General features: G+C 44.4%; 1 protein-coding gene across 1 annotated transcript in view; it reads right to left on the bottom strand.

The window, feature by feature from the left end:
- SEPTIN8 (septin 8) overlaps positions 1-13,618 on the bottom strand; it is a 61,229-nt gene that overhangs the window by 31,903 nt on the left and 15,708 nt on the right. Inside the window, exon 2 of the mRNA XM_045026515.1 lies at positions 578-692. Within this exon, the coding sequence (XP_044882450.1) occupies positions 578-692 (115 nt within the window). The remainder of the gene's footprint in view (positions 1-577; positions 693-13,618) is intronic.

Genomic DNA, 13,618 nt, shown 5'->3' with positions numbered 1-13,618 from the left:
GCCGCTACAACTACAACTAAAGAGGAAGAAAGTCCTCTTCAGCCCCAGCTAGAGAACTTTAACTCTGGAGATTTATTCTGAGGGGAACCTCTAACACACACTTACCAGTGGTTTATACTTTACACTATTCCCAGATCTACTACAGACTCATTGCTACACCTTCGCAAAGTCATTTAAGGACAAAACTTTCCAAAAGTGCCCACTAATTTTGAGTGCCTAGTGCATGATAGGCCATTGGCAGAACACCCACAACTCCAACTGATATTGAACACAGCTGAGGGTGTTCAGAGCTTATGAAAAGCAGATCAGAGGCATCCAAAGTTGGGCCTACAAAATAAGCTAGCACTTGTGAAAATTTAAGCCTATGTGGTTTGCCCAAGGTCACACAGTGAGTTTGTGACAGAGCAGGGAACTGAACAAATTTTGGCCTTAACCTCTCTGCATTTTCCATGTAAAATTCCGGTAATGGTACTTTGTGACATGCTCCGACATCCATGGATCTGATGTGCTACTAGATTATTATTTATTGTATTACTATTACTAAGAATTTCCCTAGTCTGTGGTAAACTCTGCTTACCCACACAGAGGATGTTGAAGCTGAATCCTTGTGTTACAGATTTGCTGACAAGCTGATCTGGGAGACTATCAAATCCAACATGGCCCCCCAGGGAAAGATTCCGCTTCTCTTCATTCTGTTAAAGCAAACAGAGTCAATTTAGCAAGAGCACATTAAAAGAGAGTCAACAGCGCAAGGGCCAAGGAATAAAATCACAAGAAATGTTACCATCGTACTCGAGGCAGCGCGTGTTTCCGAGTCACTGAGGTAATCCTACCACTACCCGCACAGAGGTTTATTATGTTTTGATATCCACATTCCAGACATACTGGTAATTATAGCCAAGCATCAGTAGAACAAAATCTAATCTTAACAGGGAATTATCTTAAAGAGACAGCACACTAAACTGCTGAGCCACTCTGGAAGAAAAAGTCGGGGCAAGATTCAGCTGCATCCAGCTTGTGGAGAATAAAGCAGGAAAAAACCATCTCCCCATGTTTTATCGATCACTTCCCTCCCCCTTTTATGTTCTGAGAGGTTCCTGCACTGAATGTTGTCAGAGCTAGTCTGGACCTCTTTCAGAGCCCTTGATCTTTTTGCTTTGGCTTTGCCTTAGCAGCTTTGTTCAATCATACTTCCAGGGGTACGTGTTACAAGGGGAGGCAAATGAACCCTCTCACCTCACCATCTGTGACCTCACCAGTTCCTCTTCTTCTTCAGCTGTTCCTATCTCTCCCACCCTCCTCCCACGCATACACCTTACAATCCCATCTGTCTCCTTCCTCCCCAAGTGGAAGAAGCTGGTCACTTTTACTGGAAGCTTTGTTTAGAAATAAATAAATAGGATAGACACTGGAGGAAATAACTCAGAGTAATAAAATGTCTCTCTTAATAAATCACAGACAGACAGAAAGGCATGGAGCCTCCAGTCTACTCCAGCAGGGATGCACATTCTACTCCCAAGATTTTACGCTACTGTGCCCGGGGCTCTGAGTAAATACACACAAGCAAGAAAGTAATCAGCCCAGCAGAAGACACAGGCCAAACTCCTGATGGCATAACCAATCAGCTCCAGGCGTCGATAACCTAGCATTTGTTTATACAGGGACTGAATTTGGCCCAGGGACTCTACAGGATTATTATCTTTCCCTGTAGCTTAAGCCTATTGGTCCCAGAAATTGACAAACATGCTTGCAGTTCTATTCACCTTGCAAAGTTTACCTCTCTGCCTGCCAAAGGCATTCAATGGAATGCATAACAAGGGCACAGAGACTTAGCACAGACACTGCCTGCCACTGCACACAGAAAAGGGAAAAATAAAATTCTCAACTGAAAATCCAGAACCACTGTTACTAGTTAGGAAAGTACATAAAAAGGCTGAACTCAGCCCTGGGATAAGCAGACTAGTTACTGGGCTCAATACAGGAGTAAAGGGGTGCAGTTCTGTGCCCTGTGTTACACAAGAGGTCAGTCTAGATGATCTAATGGTGCCTTCTGGCCTTAAAATCTATGGGACATTGATTTCACTAGAATCAATGGACAAGGGAAATTACGTCCAGTATCCTTAGCTCAAGTGATTCAGAATAGAACTGTTGCAAGGTGTTTATTTTCTATATATATATGTTTAGATTTACAATCAACTTTCACCTTGTCTCCACACAGCCAAATAATACCACCAAAACCAACTGAGCAGACCACTGAATTTACAAACTGGTTTTTCTTTTCATTTTCAAGTTGCCTCTAAATGCAGTTAGACCTAATGGAGAAGCAAATGTCCAGAAATGTTGTTTGGGGTACTGCTTATTCAGTTTCATCCTAACGTTTCCTTTGTGGAATTACACATTTGCTGTTGTGACATATTTAAATGCAGCCTTTTTTTTTTTTTTTAAATTACAAGCACAGGGCGGTAAAGATAAGTGTCAATTTATCTGATCAGGTTTTTCTGCTCCTGTTCCCATCCCCCACAACTCTGCCCTGATGTTCCAGTGTGTAACACACCCAGACTACAGAAGCCATGCACTTAGAATAAAGTTAATAGGCTATCATATTTTAAAATATATTCCCATGGGGGAGCGGAAAGTTCTAAAAGCAGTAACTTGAAATTCATTCTCTCTGTGAGAGCAAGATTCCTAAACAAAAGATTAACTTGTTTAATTTCATCTCAAGTCAAAGTTGTCTTCAGTCCTGCCTTGGGAAGAATAAATAAGTATTTTCTTTATTTTAAAAAGACTTAATTACAAAAGGAACTTTTAAATGGCTGAGGCAGCTATCACATTTGAAATAAGACTGAACCTTCTTTTCTGTGGGTATTGATCTGTTTTTATTATCTTTCAGATGAAAATTATCACAATGCTCTCCCTGGAGCAGAAAGACAATCTGACCATAATTGTTTGTTCTCTTGCAATCAATTCCTGTTTAATCTATCAGTATTGACTGTTCTCACTAAACAACAAGGAAGAAGCCATCACCAAAAAAATCCGCTTCGAGAGAGTCTATTCAGGCTCAAATGTGGTCAAGAGCTTAGACACCAAAAGTATTTCCCATTGTTTATCAACTAAACTAGGACCTGCATTCAGAAATAAATCATATTCTCCCTAAGCCATAGTCACTTGGCCTATAAACACTGTATTCAGGTGTTGAAATTCCCCTGCTTTCCTCCACTAATTGGCCAGGCTAGTCAGAGATTACACTAGTGTAATCTTTCAGGCCTTTGGCTTATTTTTCAGTTCCTACTTTGCATCTCTTTCCATGGTGATGTTTCAGAGTGGTAGCCATGTTAGTCTGTATCAGCAAAAACAACGAGGAGTCCTTGTGGCACCTTAGAGACTAACAAATTTATTTGGACATAAGCTTTTGTGAGCTAGAACCCACTTCATCAGATGCATGGAGTGGAAAATACAGGAGCAGGTATAAATACATGAAAGGATGGGAGTTGTCTGACCAAGTGTGAGGTCAGTCTAATGAGACAATTCAATTGACAGCAGGATGCCAAGGGAGGAAAAATAACTTTTGAAGTGGTAATGAGAGTGGCCCATCTCACACCTCTTTCAGACACATCTTGTCTACTGTCTGAAATGGGCCACTCTCATTACCACTTCAAAAGTTATTTTTCCTCCCTTAGCATCCTGCTGTCAATTGAATTGTCTCATTAGACTGACCTCACACTTGGTCAGACAACTCCCATCCTTTCATGTATTTATACCTGCTCCTGTATTTTCCACTCCATGCATCTGATGAAGTGGGTTCTAGCTCACAAAAGCTTATACCCAAATAAATTTGTTAGTCTCTAAGGTGCCACAAGGCCTCCTCATCTCTTTCCATGTCACTTCATTTCCAACCATGTCATGGAGCTGGGTACTGCAGTACATTAGCATACTCAGCTCTCACTCCAGAAGACACTGGTTCAACTCCTAACAGCAGGAGTAAGGAGAGGTCTCAACCCTCCCATCGCATTTTGGCATGATTTGTAGTCTTGGACCAAAGCTGGTCTAGCGAGCATACATCCATACCTGAGAACCCCCTGCCTGCCAATGCATTTCAGGCCTGAGCTGCCTGTCAGGGCCTTGTCTACACTATGGAATTAAGTCAACGTAAGGCGGCTTACTTTGACCTAACTCTGTGTCTACCCTACGACATCAGCTGAAGGGCAGTGGGTCTCCAGCTGTGAGCAGGGCTGACAGCCAACCGGCGATATAAGTAACGCAGTGTCTACACAGATACTGTGTCACCCTTACTATGTCAACCTAAGCGCTACGCCTCTCGTGGAGGTGGAGTTATTAGGGTCGGTGTAGTGGGTGACTTACATCGGCGGGAACAACGTTGTAGGTAGACCCTTACATCAGCCTAACTCTGTAGTGTAGACCAAGCCCTAGACAGGCGCCTCAAGCCTGAAAGGCATTGGCAGGCAGGGGCCCCCTGTTCCCAGGCATAGGATGTATTGACTGTGCTTGGCCAGTTGTTCTTGGTCCATTTTCATAAGCACAAAATTAATGCACAAAATTTTTCAAGAAAAATGACACATTTCCTCTCCCCCGCCCCCTTTCTGCGCCTTCCTCAAATTGCTGTTTACGTTTTGTCCTAGTGTTTGCTCTCTCTCTTTTCCTCTTGCTTCTTACAAGGAACACACTGTGACAGGGACTAGCAAAAGCACCATCTGGACAGCTAAAGAACTCCTTGAGGCTTCTGCCCACATTCACTCCAGCCTCTCCAAGCTGGCTTCCCTTTCCCCCTACCCACATGCCTTAGAGAGAATCCTCCCCCGACTTGGTCACACGGGTTAAGATATTATCAGGTAGAGTCATTCTGATGCAGAAACAATGTGGCAGGAAAGCATATTGCTTCCACAGAAAATGGACTTTTACGGTTATGTGCGCGTGTGTGTGTGGGGGGGGGGGTCAACCAAGCCTAACCAAAAACATACACCAGAAGTGTAAGATGCTTTTCATAATCACCACTGTCTGGAAAGGAAATAAACAAGGCTGCCTGAGAGCTATGATTAGAATAAGAATGCCCCCAAAAGACTTGAGAGATGTTCCTAGGCAACAGGCGGCATCGCTATGACTGATTTTAAAGCAGGCTCTAGCGAGGCCAAGCTAAATCAAAAACTAAAACGTGATCAGGAAAGGGAAGAAGAAAAGCCAAATCCCCAACAGCTTTTCTTTTGCTTCTCTTTGCAATGTTTAGTTACAGGGTAGTGTGTGTCAAGAAAGGAGGTGCATTGCAAATGCCCTGTTAAAACACCGAATCTCTAAACTGGTGGTGAGGTTAAAAATACAGTGAATGGCAAAAATGTGTCCAGTATTGTTGTGATGATGTTGTTTTTCTCTTTTATTTTTCTCAATGGTGACATAATTTGATCCAAATCCAAGACCCCGCTGCCACTCTAGGCAAAGCAGAAGTCAGCTGAATCTACTGAAAGGAAAGAAAACAACCATTGCATTGCCGATACAGACTAACACAGCTGCCACTCTGAAACACTGCATTACTGTTATCCTACCATAGTCCCACTGCTGCAGCTACCTAGCAGGCACTAACAGTATGGCAAAGGCAGTTGATTTGTTCAGTTTTTCTATGGGAAGCCTCCAGTGGCTTCGATTGGAAAGGTAACTCAACCACCAGTTTAAAATAAATAAATAAATAAATAAAAATCACTTCAGCTGAAATATAGAGTGTGTGTGTGTATGTGTGTGTGTGTGTGTGTGTGTGTGTGTGTGTGTGTATGTGTGTGTGTGTGTGTGTGAGAGAGAGAGAGAGAAGTACCAACAAAAATTAATATAAAGGACAGAGATTAGAGAAAAAGGTATATTTTTCTGTATTTTTTCCAGTTTGCTAACTTTGTGATCTTCACAGCTCTTTGTGTACAATCAGTTTCCCTGTATAGTCAGTTTCTCTTGTTGTTTGGATAGATCTTTCATATAAACAACAAAGGAGAGGAAGACTTTTTAAAAAAAATATAGGAAACTGATTATCAAAGTACCATGACTAGTGCAGGGCTGGTGGAGTACCTGAAACTATTTGTATCTCTTTTTTAAGATGGCTAGATTTCAAATGTACAGTCTTCAACACATCTGCTTTCACCACACTACCAGGTTATCTCAATGACACGTTAAACACAGTTCTAACAGTAATAAAGGTGGGTCCCATCATCTTGAAAGTGACACAGATTATCAAACAGTGGCCAAAGGTGTCTAGGTGCTTCACAGAAGAAATACACAACCCCTACCCCAAAGAGTTTACAGTCTAAATTGTAGGTGTGACGACTAATAGAGGTGACAAATAGTAAGGAGGCAACAGAGCTTTTACAGAAGCCAAAAAGACACATAAAAATGTTTCCTTGGCCGTTTTTAAATCCAGTGGAAACCGTATTTTATTTGATCCCCCTGCCAGGTCTGCAAACCAGACAATGCAGAATTGAGCTAATGCAGAAGAGCGGGGACATGAAACTGACTAGCCTGTTTTCATTGCATTGGAAAATGGAAATAGACTGTATAAAAGAGTAAAATCAGATATTTAAACTGTAATAGCTCCAGTGTTACTGGTACCCCACAAGGAAGGAAATCAGGCCCTGATCCCGCAGCTCTTACTCAAATCATTAGTCCCATTTGACTAGTCCACAGCAGCCGCATCTTCTGTAATGCTTCTGTTCTTTGGTACTAACAGCAGCTAAGGAGAATTACTACTTTCATTCACAAACATACGGAAGAGGCTGTGCAGGGAGAGGTCCAGATACGTTTTCCCACTTCTGACAAGCCAGGCCTTTCAGGGGCTATGGAGACCCTTCCTCCAGTTTATTCACATCCCAGTCAGCTTGCAGTGGGTCGGTGAATAATTCTGAGGCTTTAGCCTGTTCCTCTTAGATGAGAAAAAATAAATACTTTTTATAAACTTTGCAACATGGTAATTATTCACTTACTACAGCTCTGTGATACAGATTCCCACAATGAAAGGCCTTGCAGTGTTAAATAATATCCTCCCAGTCACTTAGTGCCATCCAATGACAGGCTGCCATCAGGATTTTACTCAGAGCCTTCCAATGTGCTCTTTGAAGATTTTCTATGACTTGAGATATTATTTGGAGTTTTAACAGGGACACTAAAGGCTTATTTGTATTAAGAACCTATGATTTGGTGGGGAACAAAAGAATTATCAGAAGATCGGGATGAAATTCATTAACAGCTCCAAAGTGCTTTAAATATTTTAACTACGTCAATCATGCCAGAGACTCTCTGAGTGAGCTGTACCGTATACCATTGAAACTGCACAAACGGGCAGCATTAATTTGATGATGCTGTGGCTGAGGATGCCAGAGGAAACTTCATGACACCAACCATTGACCAGAAGGAAATGGATTTCTTCCTATGTTTTGATGGTTTGGTCGTCGGGACAAGGACCCCAGAGGTGAAGTACCAAAGCAAACTTTTGGCAGTATAAATAAAACCATTAATAACGATAAATTTGCAAAAACACTAGGGATAACTGATCAAGAAGGCCGAGAAATATATCATTTCAAACCAGCATCCACTCGGTCAGCCATCTGAGCAGTTATATGCCTCACATACACACTGTGGGTGAGGTAATACCTTTTATTGGACCAACTTCTGTTGCTGCAAGACAAGCTTTTGAGCTCCCCAGAGCTCTTCTTCAGGTCTGGTCACATACAAACTGACATTCATACCTTTGCATTGATTATAACAGCACCTCTTGCAGCCAGAAGATTGCACCTACTGACTTCTGAAGGCTACAAAAAGGGACACAGGGGACAAAGAGGAATAGAGTCACACTTTTAACTACTACTTTAGGTGCATCCATGCCCCCACCAACAAGACATCAAAGCCTTAATCCAATGGATTCAAACAGTCTTTGAGGGCTTGTCTACACCACGCAGCTAAAAGTCAGCATGTGTAAATGCTCTTTTGTCAGTACTTTGTCGACACTTTTATCGACAAAATACTTCCAGCCCCACCAACTTCCAATGCTCCTGCCAGCAAAGCTGCGTTCACACTGCCACTTGCATCAGCAAAACTTGTGTCTTTCACGGGAGGGTGGGGGTGGGGAGGGCTTTTTTAAGTACCCATGAAAGACAAAAGTTTTGTCGACAACTTCGCAGTGCAGACATACCCTAAGAGAGCTAAGATTTCATTAAGAATAGAGTGGAAAAGGTGATAAGTATTTTACTACAAAACAGAGACTACAGTAAATACAGTTGGGTGTGGGGAGGTGTAGTGTATCAGAATTCAGCAGTATTCCCTTAAATAATTTGCAAGCCGTCTACTGGTCCCCACTGTCTTCTATGTCTCAGAAGCCACTGGAGCAGCAGCTCCAGGCCTTATACACTGTATATAGTCAGCTGACACAGCTATTTGGACCCCATTTTGCCAGCGTGGTTCCTTCCTGTTATGTTTGTGGTGTGATTTTCACTTTACACCCAGGAGGAACAGTAGGGAGGGACAAACCACTGACAACAGAAAGCAGGTGTTGCTATAAGGCAGTAGCTCCTCACATTTTCATGTTACAGCCTCTTCCTACTCATGTCCTGGATGCCGTTCCCTTGGACATCTGCCATCATCTCTCCTTTTGCCCGCCACCCAACCATTGCTCTCTTTTCCCCCCTCATATTTTTTTCTTGCATTCTCTCTCCTCTTTTCCCTGCTCACCTGAAATCTCCCTGCTTCTCAGGAGGTGCGAGGCATCCATCAGCAACTTCCTCAGACTGAGACGCATGCACTCTTGCGCTGAGAGAAGTATCATGGAAGCCAAGCAAATGCAAGATTGGGTTGAGGTGCAACTACCTGACCCTGCACTGCCGTACAGGGGAGCTGCATGCATGTGACCAGCTGCATTCAGGGGCCTATGGAGGAGCAAGGAGCGTAGGAAGGTGGCCTTCAAGGAACAACCTCATCAGGACTATTTTCAAAGCCCAAAGGGTCCAATTCTATGAGGTGTTGATTTCCACTACCATTTTAGGAGCTGAGGGCCTTCAGCACCTTGTAAGATGTAGCCTCTGCTCTCTACAGTCACCAACTGGCCAGAAACCATATCATTAATGGAAGGTGAACATTTTGTCCTTCTTTTTCAAAACAGAAAGTGCCCAAGGAGAAGCTGCACCAGAAAAAGGTCAGAGGGACCAAACCAGGAAGCTTTCGAATGAAGGGGTGGGCATCAGGCATTCCACATACTAACAAGCCTCAGCTAGCAAGAAAAGGTGGTAAAGGAACAAAGAGAAAAAATAGCAGCAGCCAGTTTGGTCATGGTCCTTTAATGAAGTCAGATGTAGTTTTCCTGCTCCCGAACTCTTCCTGTTTTCATCCCCAAATTAGTATCAATTTCAAACTACATCATCCCATTTTCCAGCCCCTACTCCCAAGCAGATTCTTTTCACTGCAACATGTGCACTTTATAGAGAACGCCACCATCAGACTAACTCTGCTTCCTCTCGCGTGTACCATTTCCCCAGCAGGCCTCTGGCAAAGAAAGGAGTCGTGCTGTCTTATGCCTGCTGTGGATCTGACCCCCGAGGGTTCTCAGATTAAATGCAGGTGGCAGTGTGAGCAGGGCAGTCCTCAAAAGGGACTATCAGCAGAGACTCACCTGAAAAAGTCCTCCTGCTTTACTTGACCTAAAAATCTGGTCTTTGCCAACTGCCAGTTTTAATCTTAACCTCATTTTAATGAGAAATGCTGTTTGACAACTGACACTTGTGTTTTTAACAGGCAACAACCCTAACACTTTTAAATGATTTTGTTTTGTTCTTAATGCGGCAGCTCAAAGCAAAAAATAAGCAAGTGCCACATGCCCAATTTATTTGCTTAAGTCTGATGCTCAATATGCTCTTTAAAATCTTAGACCCTACTCTGGCAAACACTTAAGCACATGAGCAACTTGCAAGTAAAGTTTTGAGGATCAAGACCTAATATCTAAATGCTGCAGCTGTTACTCAGGCAAAACACCACAGGAGTTAGAACTGTTGGGCTTGGACCCTAAGGGATTATATAAATATGGCACTTTCTTGTTTCTAAAACTCCCCCCATCCCTCCCCTTCTATGGCAAACTAAAGCATGTGAAACAAAAGATAAATAGCAGGCAGTTTTCCCAGGCAAAGGCTTAACAGAAAAAAAATGGTTCTTTTTCATAATAAATAAAAATGGCTTTATTTTAAGAAAGTCACAAATTGTAAATTTAACAGGTACAGGGTTCCCCGCCAATGAGCCCAGCCCTTGAGAACACTCCCTGCAGTGTCGTCATGGCTTGGAAGAATAAAAATCAGAATAAAATCGCTGACTGCCTTAACTCTAATGTCTAATTAGAACTAAGGTTGCCAATTTTGGTTGGACGTTTTCCTGGAGATTTAATCCCATGACATAATCTTTAATTAAAGATTCATCTTTAATTCCTGGAGACTCCAGGCCAATCCTGAAGGGCTGGCAACCCTAATTAGAACACGGTTGAGGCTGCAGCATTCCAAGAGCTAATCTGATAACTGGGAGGACGAATGGTTGGACTGGAACGGAGTCCTCTAGTTTCAGTGCCAGGAAACTGTGACAAGTTTCACTGACAGCCATGTTTAAAGCTTGCATCTCTGAGCCTGTTTACTGCTTTCTTCAGTAAAACAATGGAAGCCAACCTCACACAGTCACTGCGTAGCGCGTTGCATCGAAGGGCTTCTCCAGCTTGGAAACTCTCATGGACAGAATGTTTTCATTTACAGAGCACCCTCGGTCCTAGGGAAGTAGGTAAGAGTTACATGTGCATAGTGCAGAATTTGCCTCTTAGAGCCAGGAAGCAGCCCAAGAACTGTAGCCTGGATTCAAACACCGTCACACCAGGAGCTGAATTTTGTAGCTTGGGTAAACTATAAAATTGGCATCGTTAGCCCAGCACCCATCAGTACCCTGTAACATCAAATGTATTATGAGGTTTGTTCTTCTGTATTACAGTAGCACCCGAGGGGGGAGGGGCAGTCAGGGATCACGGCCCCTTGACATAGCGAACAGATGGAGCAAAGAGTTTACAGTCTAACCAAACTACAGTGTGAACAGGATACAAGGAGAAACTAACGTTAAGGAGACAGATTGCAGTTCCCAGCCCTCAGTTATTCAAAAAAGTGAGATGAAAAGAAGGAGGGAAGTTATATTTTTATATACAAAATATCCCTTCGGTGCCATTTCTGGGCCCAAACTTGTGAGGTTCTGAATACTCTCAGCACAACTGGTCCTCGCTCGGAGTGGAGGGTGCTCAGCAGATAGCAGGATCGGGCCTCTTATTAATCACAAAGCAAATGACTTTACCTCAGAAGTGGGCGAACTACAGCCTGCAGGCCACATCCGGCCCACGGGACTGTCCTGCCCAGCCCCTGAGCTCCTGGCCTGGGAGGCTAGCCCCGGCCCCTCCCGCGCTGTTCCCCCTCTCCCGCAGCCTCAGCTTGCTCGCTCCACCGCCGGCGCAATGCTCTGGGTGGCGGGGCTGTGAGCTCCTGGGGCAGCGCAGCTGCAGAACCTGGCCTGACCCGGTCTCTGTGCTGCACGGTGGTGGTGGTGGTGGTGGCAGCGGTGGCGTGGCAGTGCTCCAGGCAGTGTGGTAAGGGGGAAGAGAGCAGGGGGACTGGATAGAGAGCAGGGGAGTTCAGGGGGTGGTCAGGGGGCAGGGGTGTGGATAGGGGTTGGGGTGGTCGAGGTATCCTGGGGGGGGCAGTCAGGAAGGAGGTGGGGGTTGAATGGGGCGGTGGGGGGCAGTCAGGGGCAGGGGTTCTGGGGGCAGTCGGGGACAAGGAGAAGGGGTGGTTGGATGGGGCAGGAGTTCCGAGGGGCAGTCAGGAATGAGAGGAGGGGTTGGATGGGGTGGGGGCGGTCGGGGACAGAGAGTGAGGTGTGTGTGGATGGGGCAGGGGTCCCGGGGGGGGCCGTCAAGGAACAGGGGGGTTGGATGCGGCAGAAGTCCCTGGGGGGGCAGATAGGAGGTGGTGGCCGGGCCACCACCCCTTCCCCTAACTGGCCCTCCATACAATTTTCAAAACCCGATGTGGCCCCACAGGCCAAAAAGTTTGCCCACCCCTTCTTTACCTTCTCGTTCTCCGCTCCCTGGCACAATGGTACATGTATCAAACACTCTAATGCAAAAGTCAATGGCATTGATTAAGATGCTATTCACTTGCCTCCCGAATGAAAAATGAATGGCACGGGGAAATTACTCATTCATGCTGCAGCTCTGCAGTAATTCAGGCCCCTCCAAAGGAATCTTTATTACGACTAAGGGGTGGGGCGGGAGGAGGAAGATTACGCAGAATAACTTGGCTAACCTTTTGACAGGTAAGTGGGCAGGGTGAGGCAGTCTCAGAGGCTTACTCATTCTGTAACGCCTTACCTTTGTCTGTCTGTCCTTCCCACCACCCACAATGTGTGTCTTGACCACATAGCTCCCTGCTGGTTTGGATGTCAGACCTGTGCAAGAGCGAGAGATCATGTTGTCCTCTAACGGCTGCAGCCTACACAGGATACAAACCCTAATATAACTACCACAATACTACTGTACATGGAAGGCATGATCCTGGGAGGCACTGGGAACCCACAACCAGATCAGATCATCCATCACATAGGGCCCTTTCCTCTGACTATCTCCAAGCTTTACAGAGACAGAGATGTTATTGTCCTCACTTTACAGATGGGGAAACCGAGGCACAGGTCGGTTGAGTGATTTGTCTAAGGTCGCACAAGGAGTTAGTGTCAGAAATAAAACACAGGTCTCTTGACGCCAGCCCCTGGCTCCAACCAGGAATGTTTCAAAGTTAATGCTAGTTTCTATATCAATAATATGCCAGATGCTTTTCTTTCAAGTTCCCACCCTTCTGATCCTATATCTTTTACTTTACTAAATCCTTTCTTTTGTTATTAAATAGACCACCCACAAACTGACACTTTTCAGGGGCTGAGCAGCAGGTACCGCAGACTTTCATGGAGTAAAGCTTCTTTATCTGGGCCTGGCGGATTAGGAGGAGTAATGGCAAAGCCACTGTCTGACCTTTCAGGAGCACTTTTATGATCCTGGCAATGCTCACACTAAAATTCACAACAGAGCGAGGATTTTTTTTACAGATTAAAACGTTATCTTCCCTGAACCTATGTGCTGAGCACTATTAAATAATATATTACTGCTCTGTCAAGCAAGTTTGACATTATGTAAAAATGCTGGTTAAAGAATAATAGCATCAAAGAGGTAGTAAATTCATAGCTCGGGATAGGTTAATGATGGCTAAGAAGTGCTGAGGCAGACAGCATAGCAAGTATCCATAGAGGGTTTAGGTAAACTATCCATACTCTTATAGAGGCAGTCGATAATCATAACACGGTTAGCTGTGGCCTGATGAGCAGAGTGCTCGGTATTAAAATTCACCATATGATGAGATATTGATGGTACAAAGCTAGACAGAAGAGAGGAGACTCCCTGACCTTTGTGATGCTAAAAAACTGTAACATCTAATAGCCATGCAGGTGATACTGAGTCTCAACCGGACCCCAATTCAGCTAAGCAGTTAAGCACCCGTTTAAGAGTCACTGAAGTCAGTAGGACATA

This window comes from Mauremys mutica, chromosome 8 (assembly GCF_020497125.1).
Source record: "Mauremys mutica isolate MM-2020 ecotype Southern chromosome 8, ASM2049712v1, whole genome shotgun sequence".
NCBI classification, from domain to species: domain Eukaryota; kingdom Metazoa; phylum Chordata; order Testudines; family Geoemydidae; genus Mauremys; species Mauremys mutica.
This window is presented reverse-complemented; position numbering and strand designations above follow the sequence as displayed.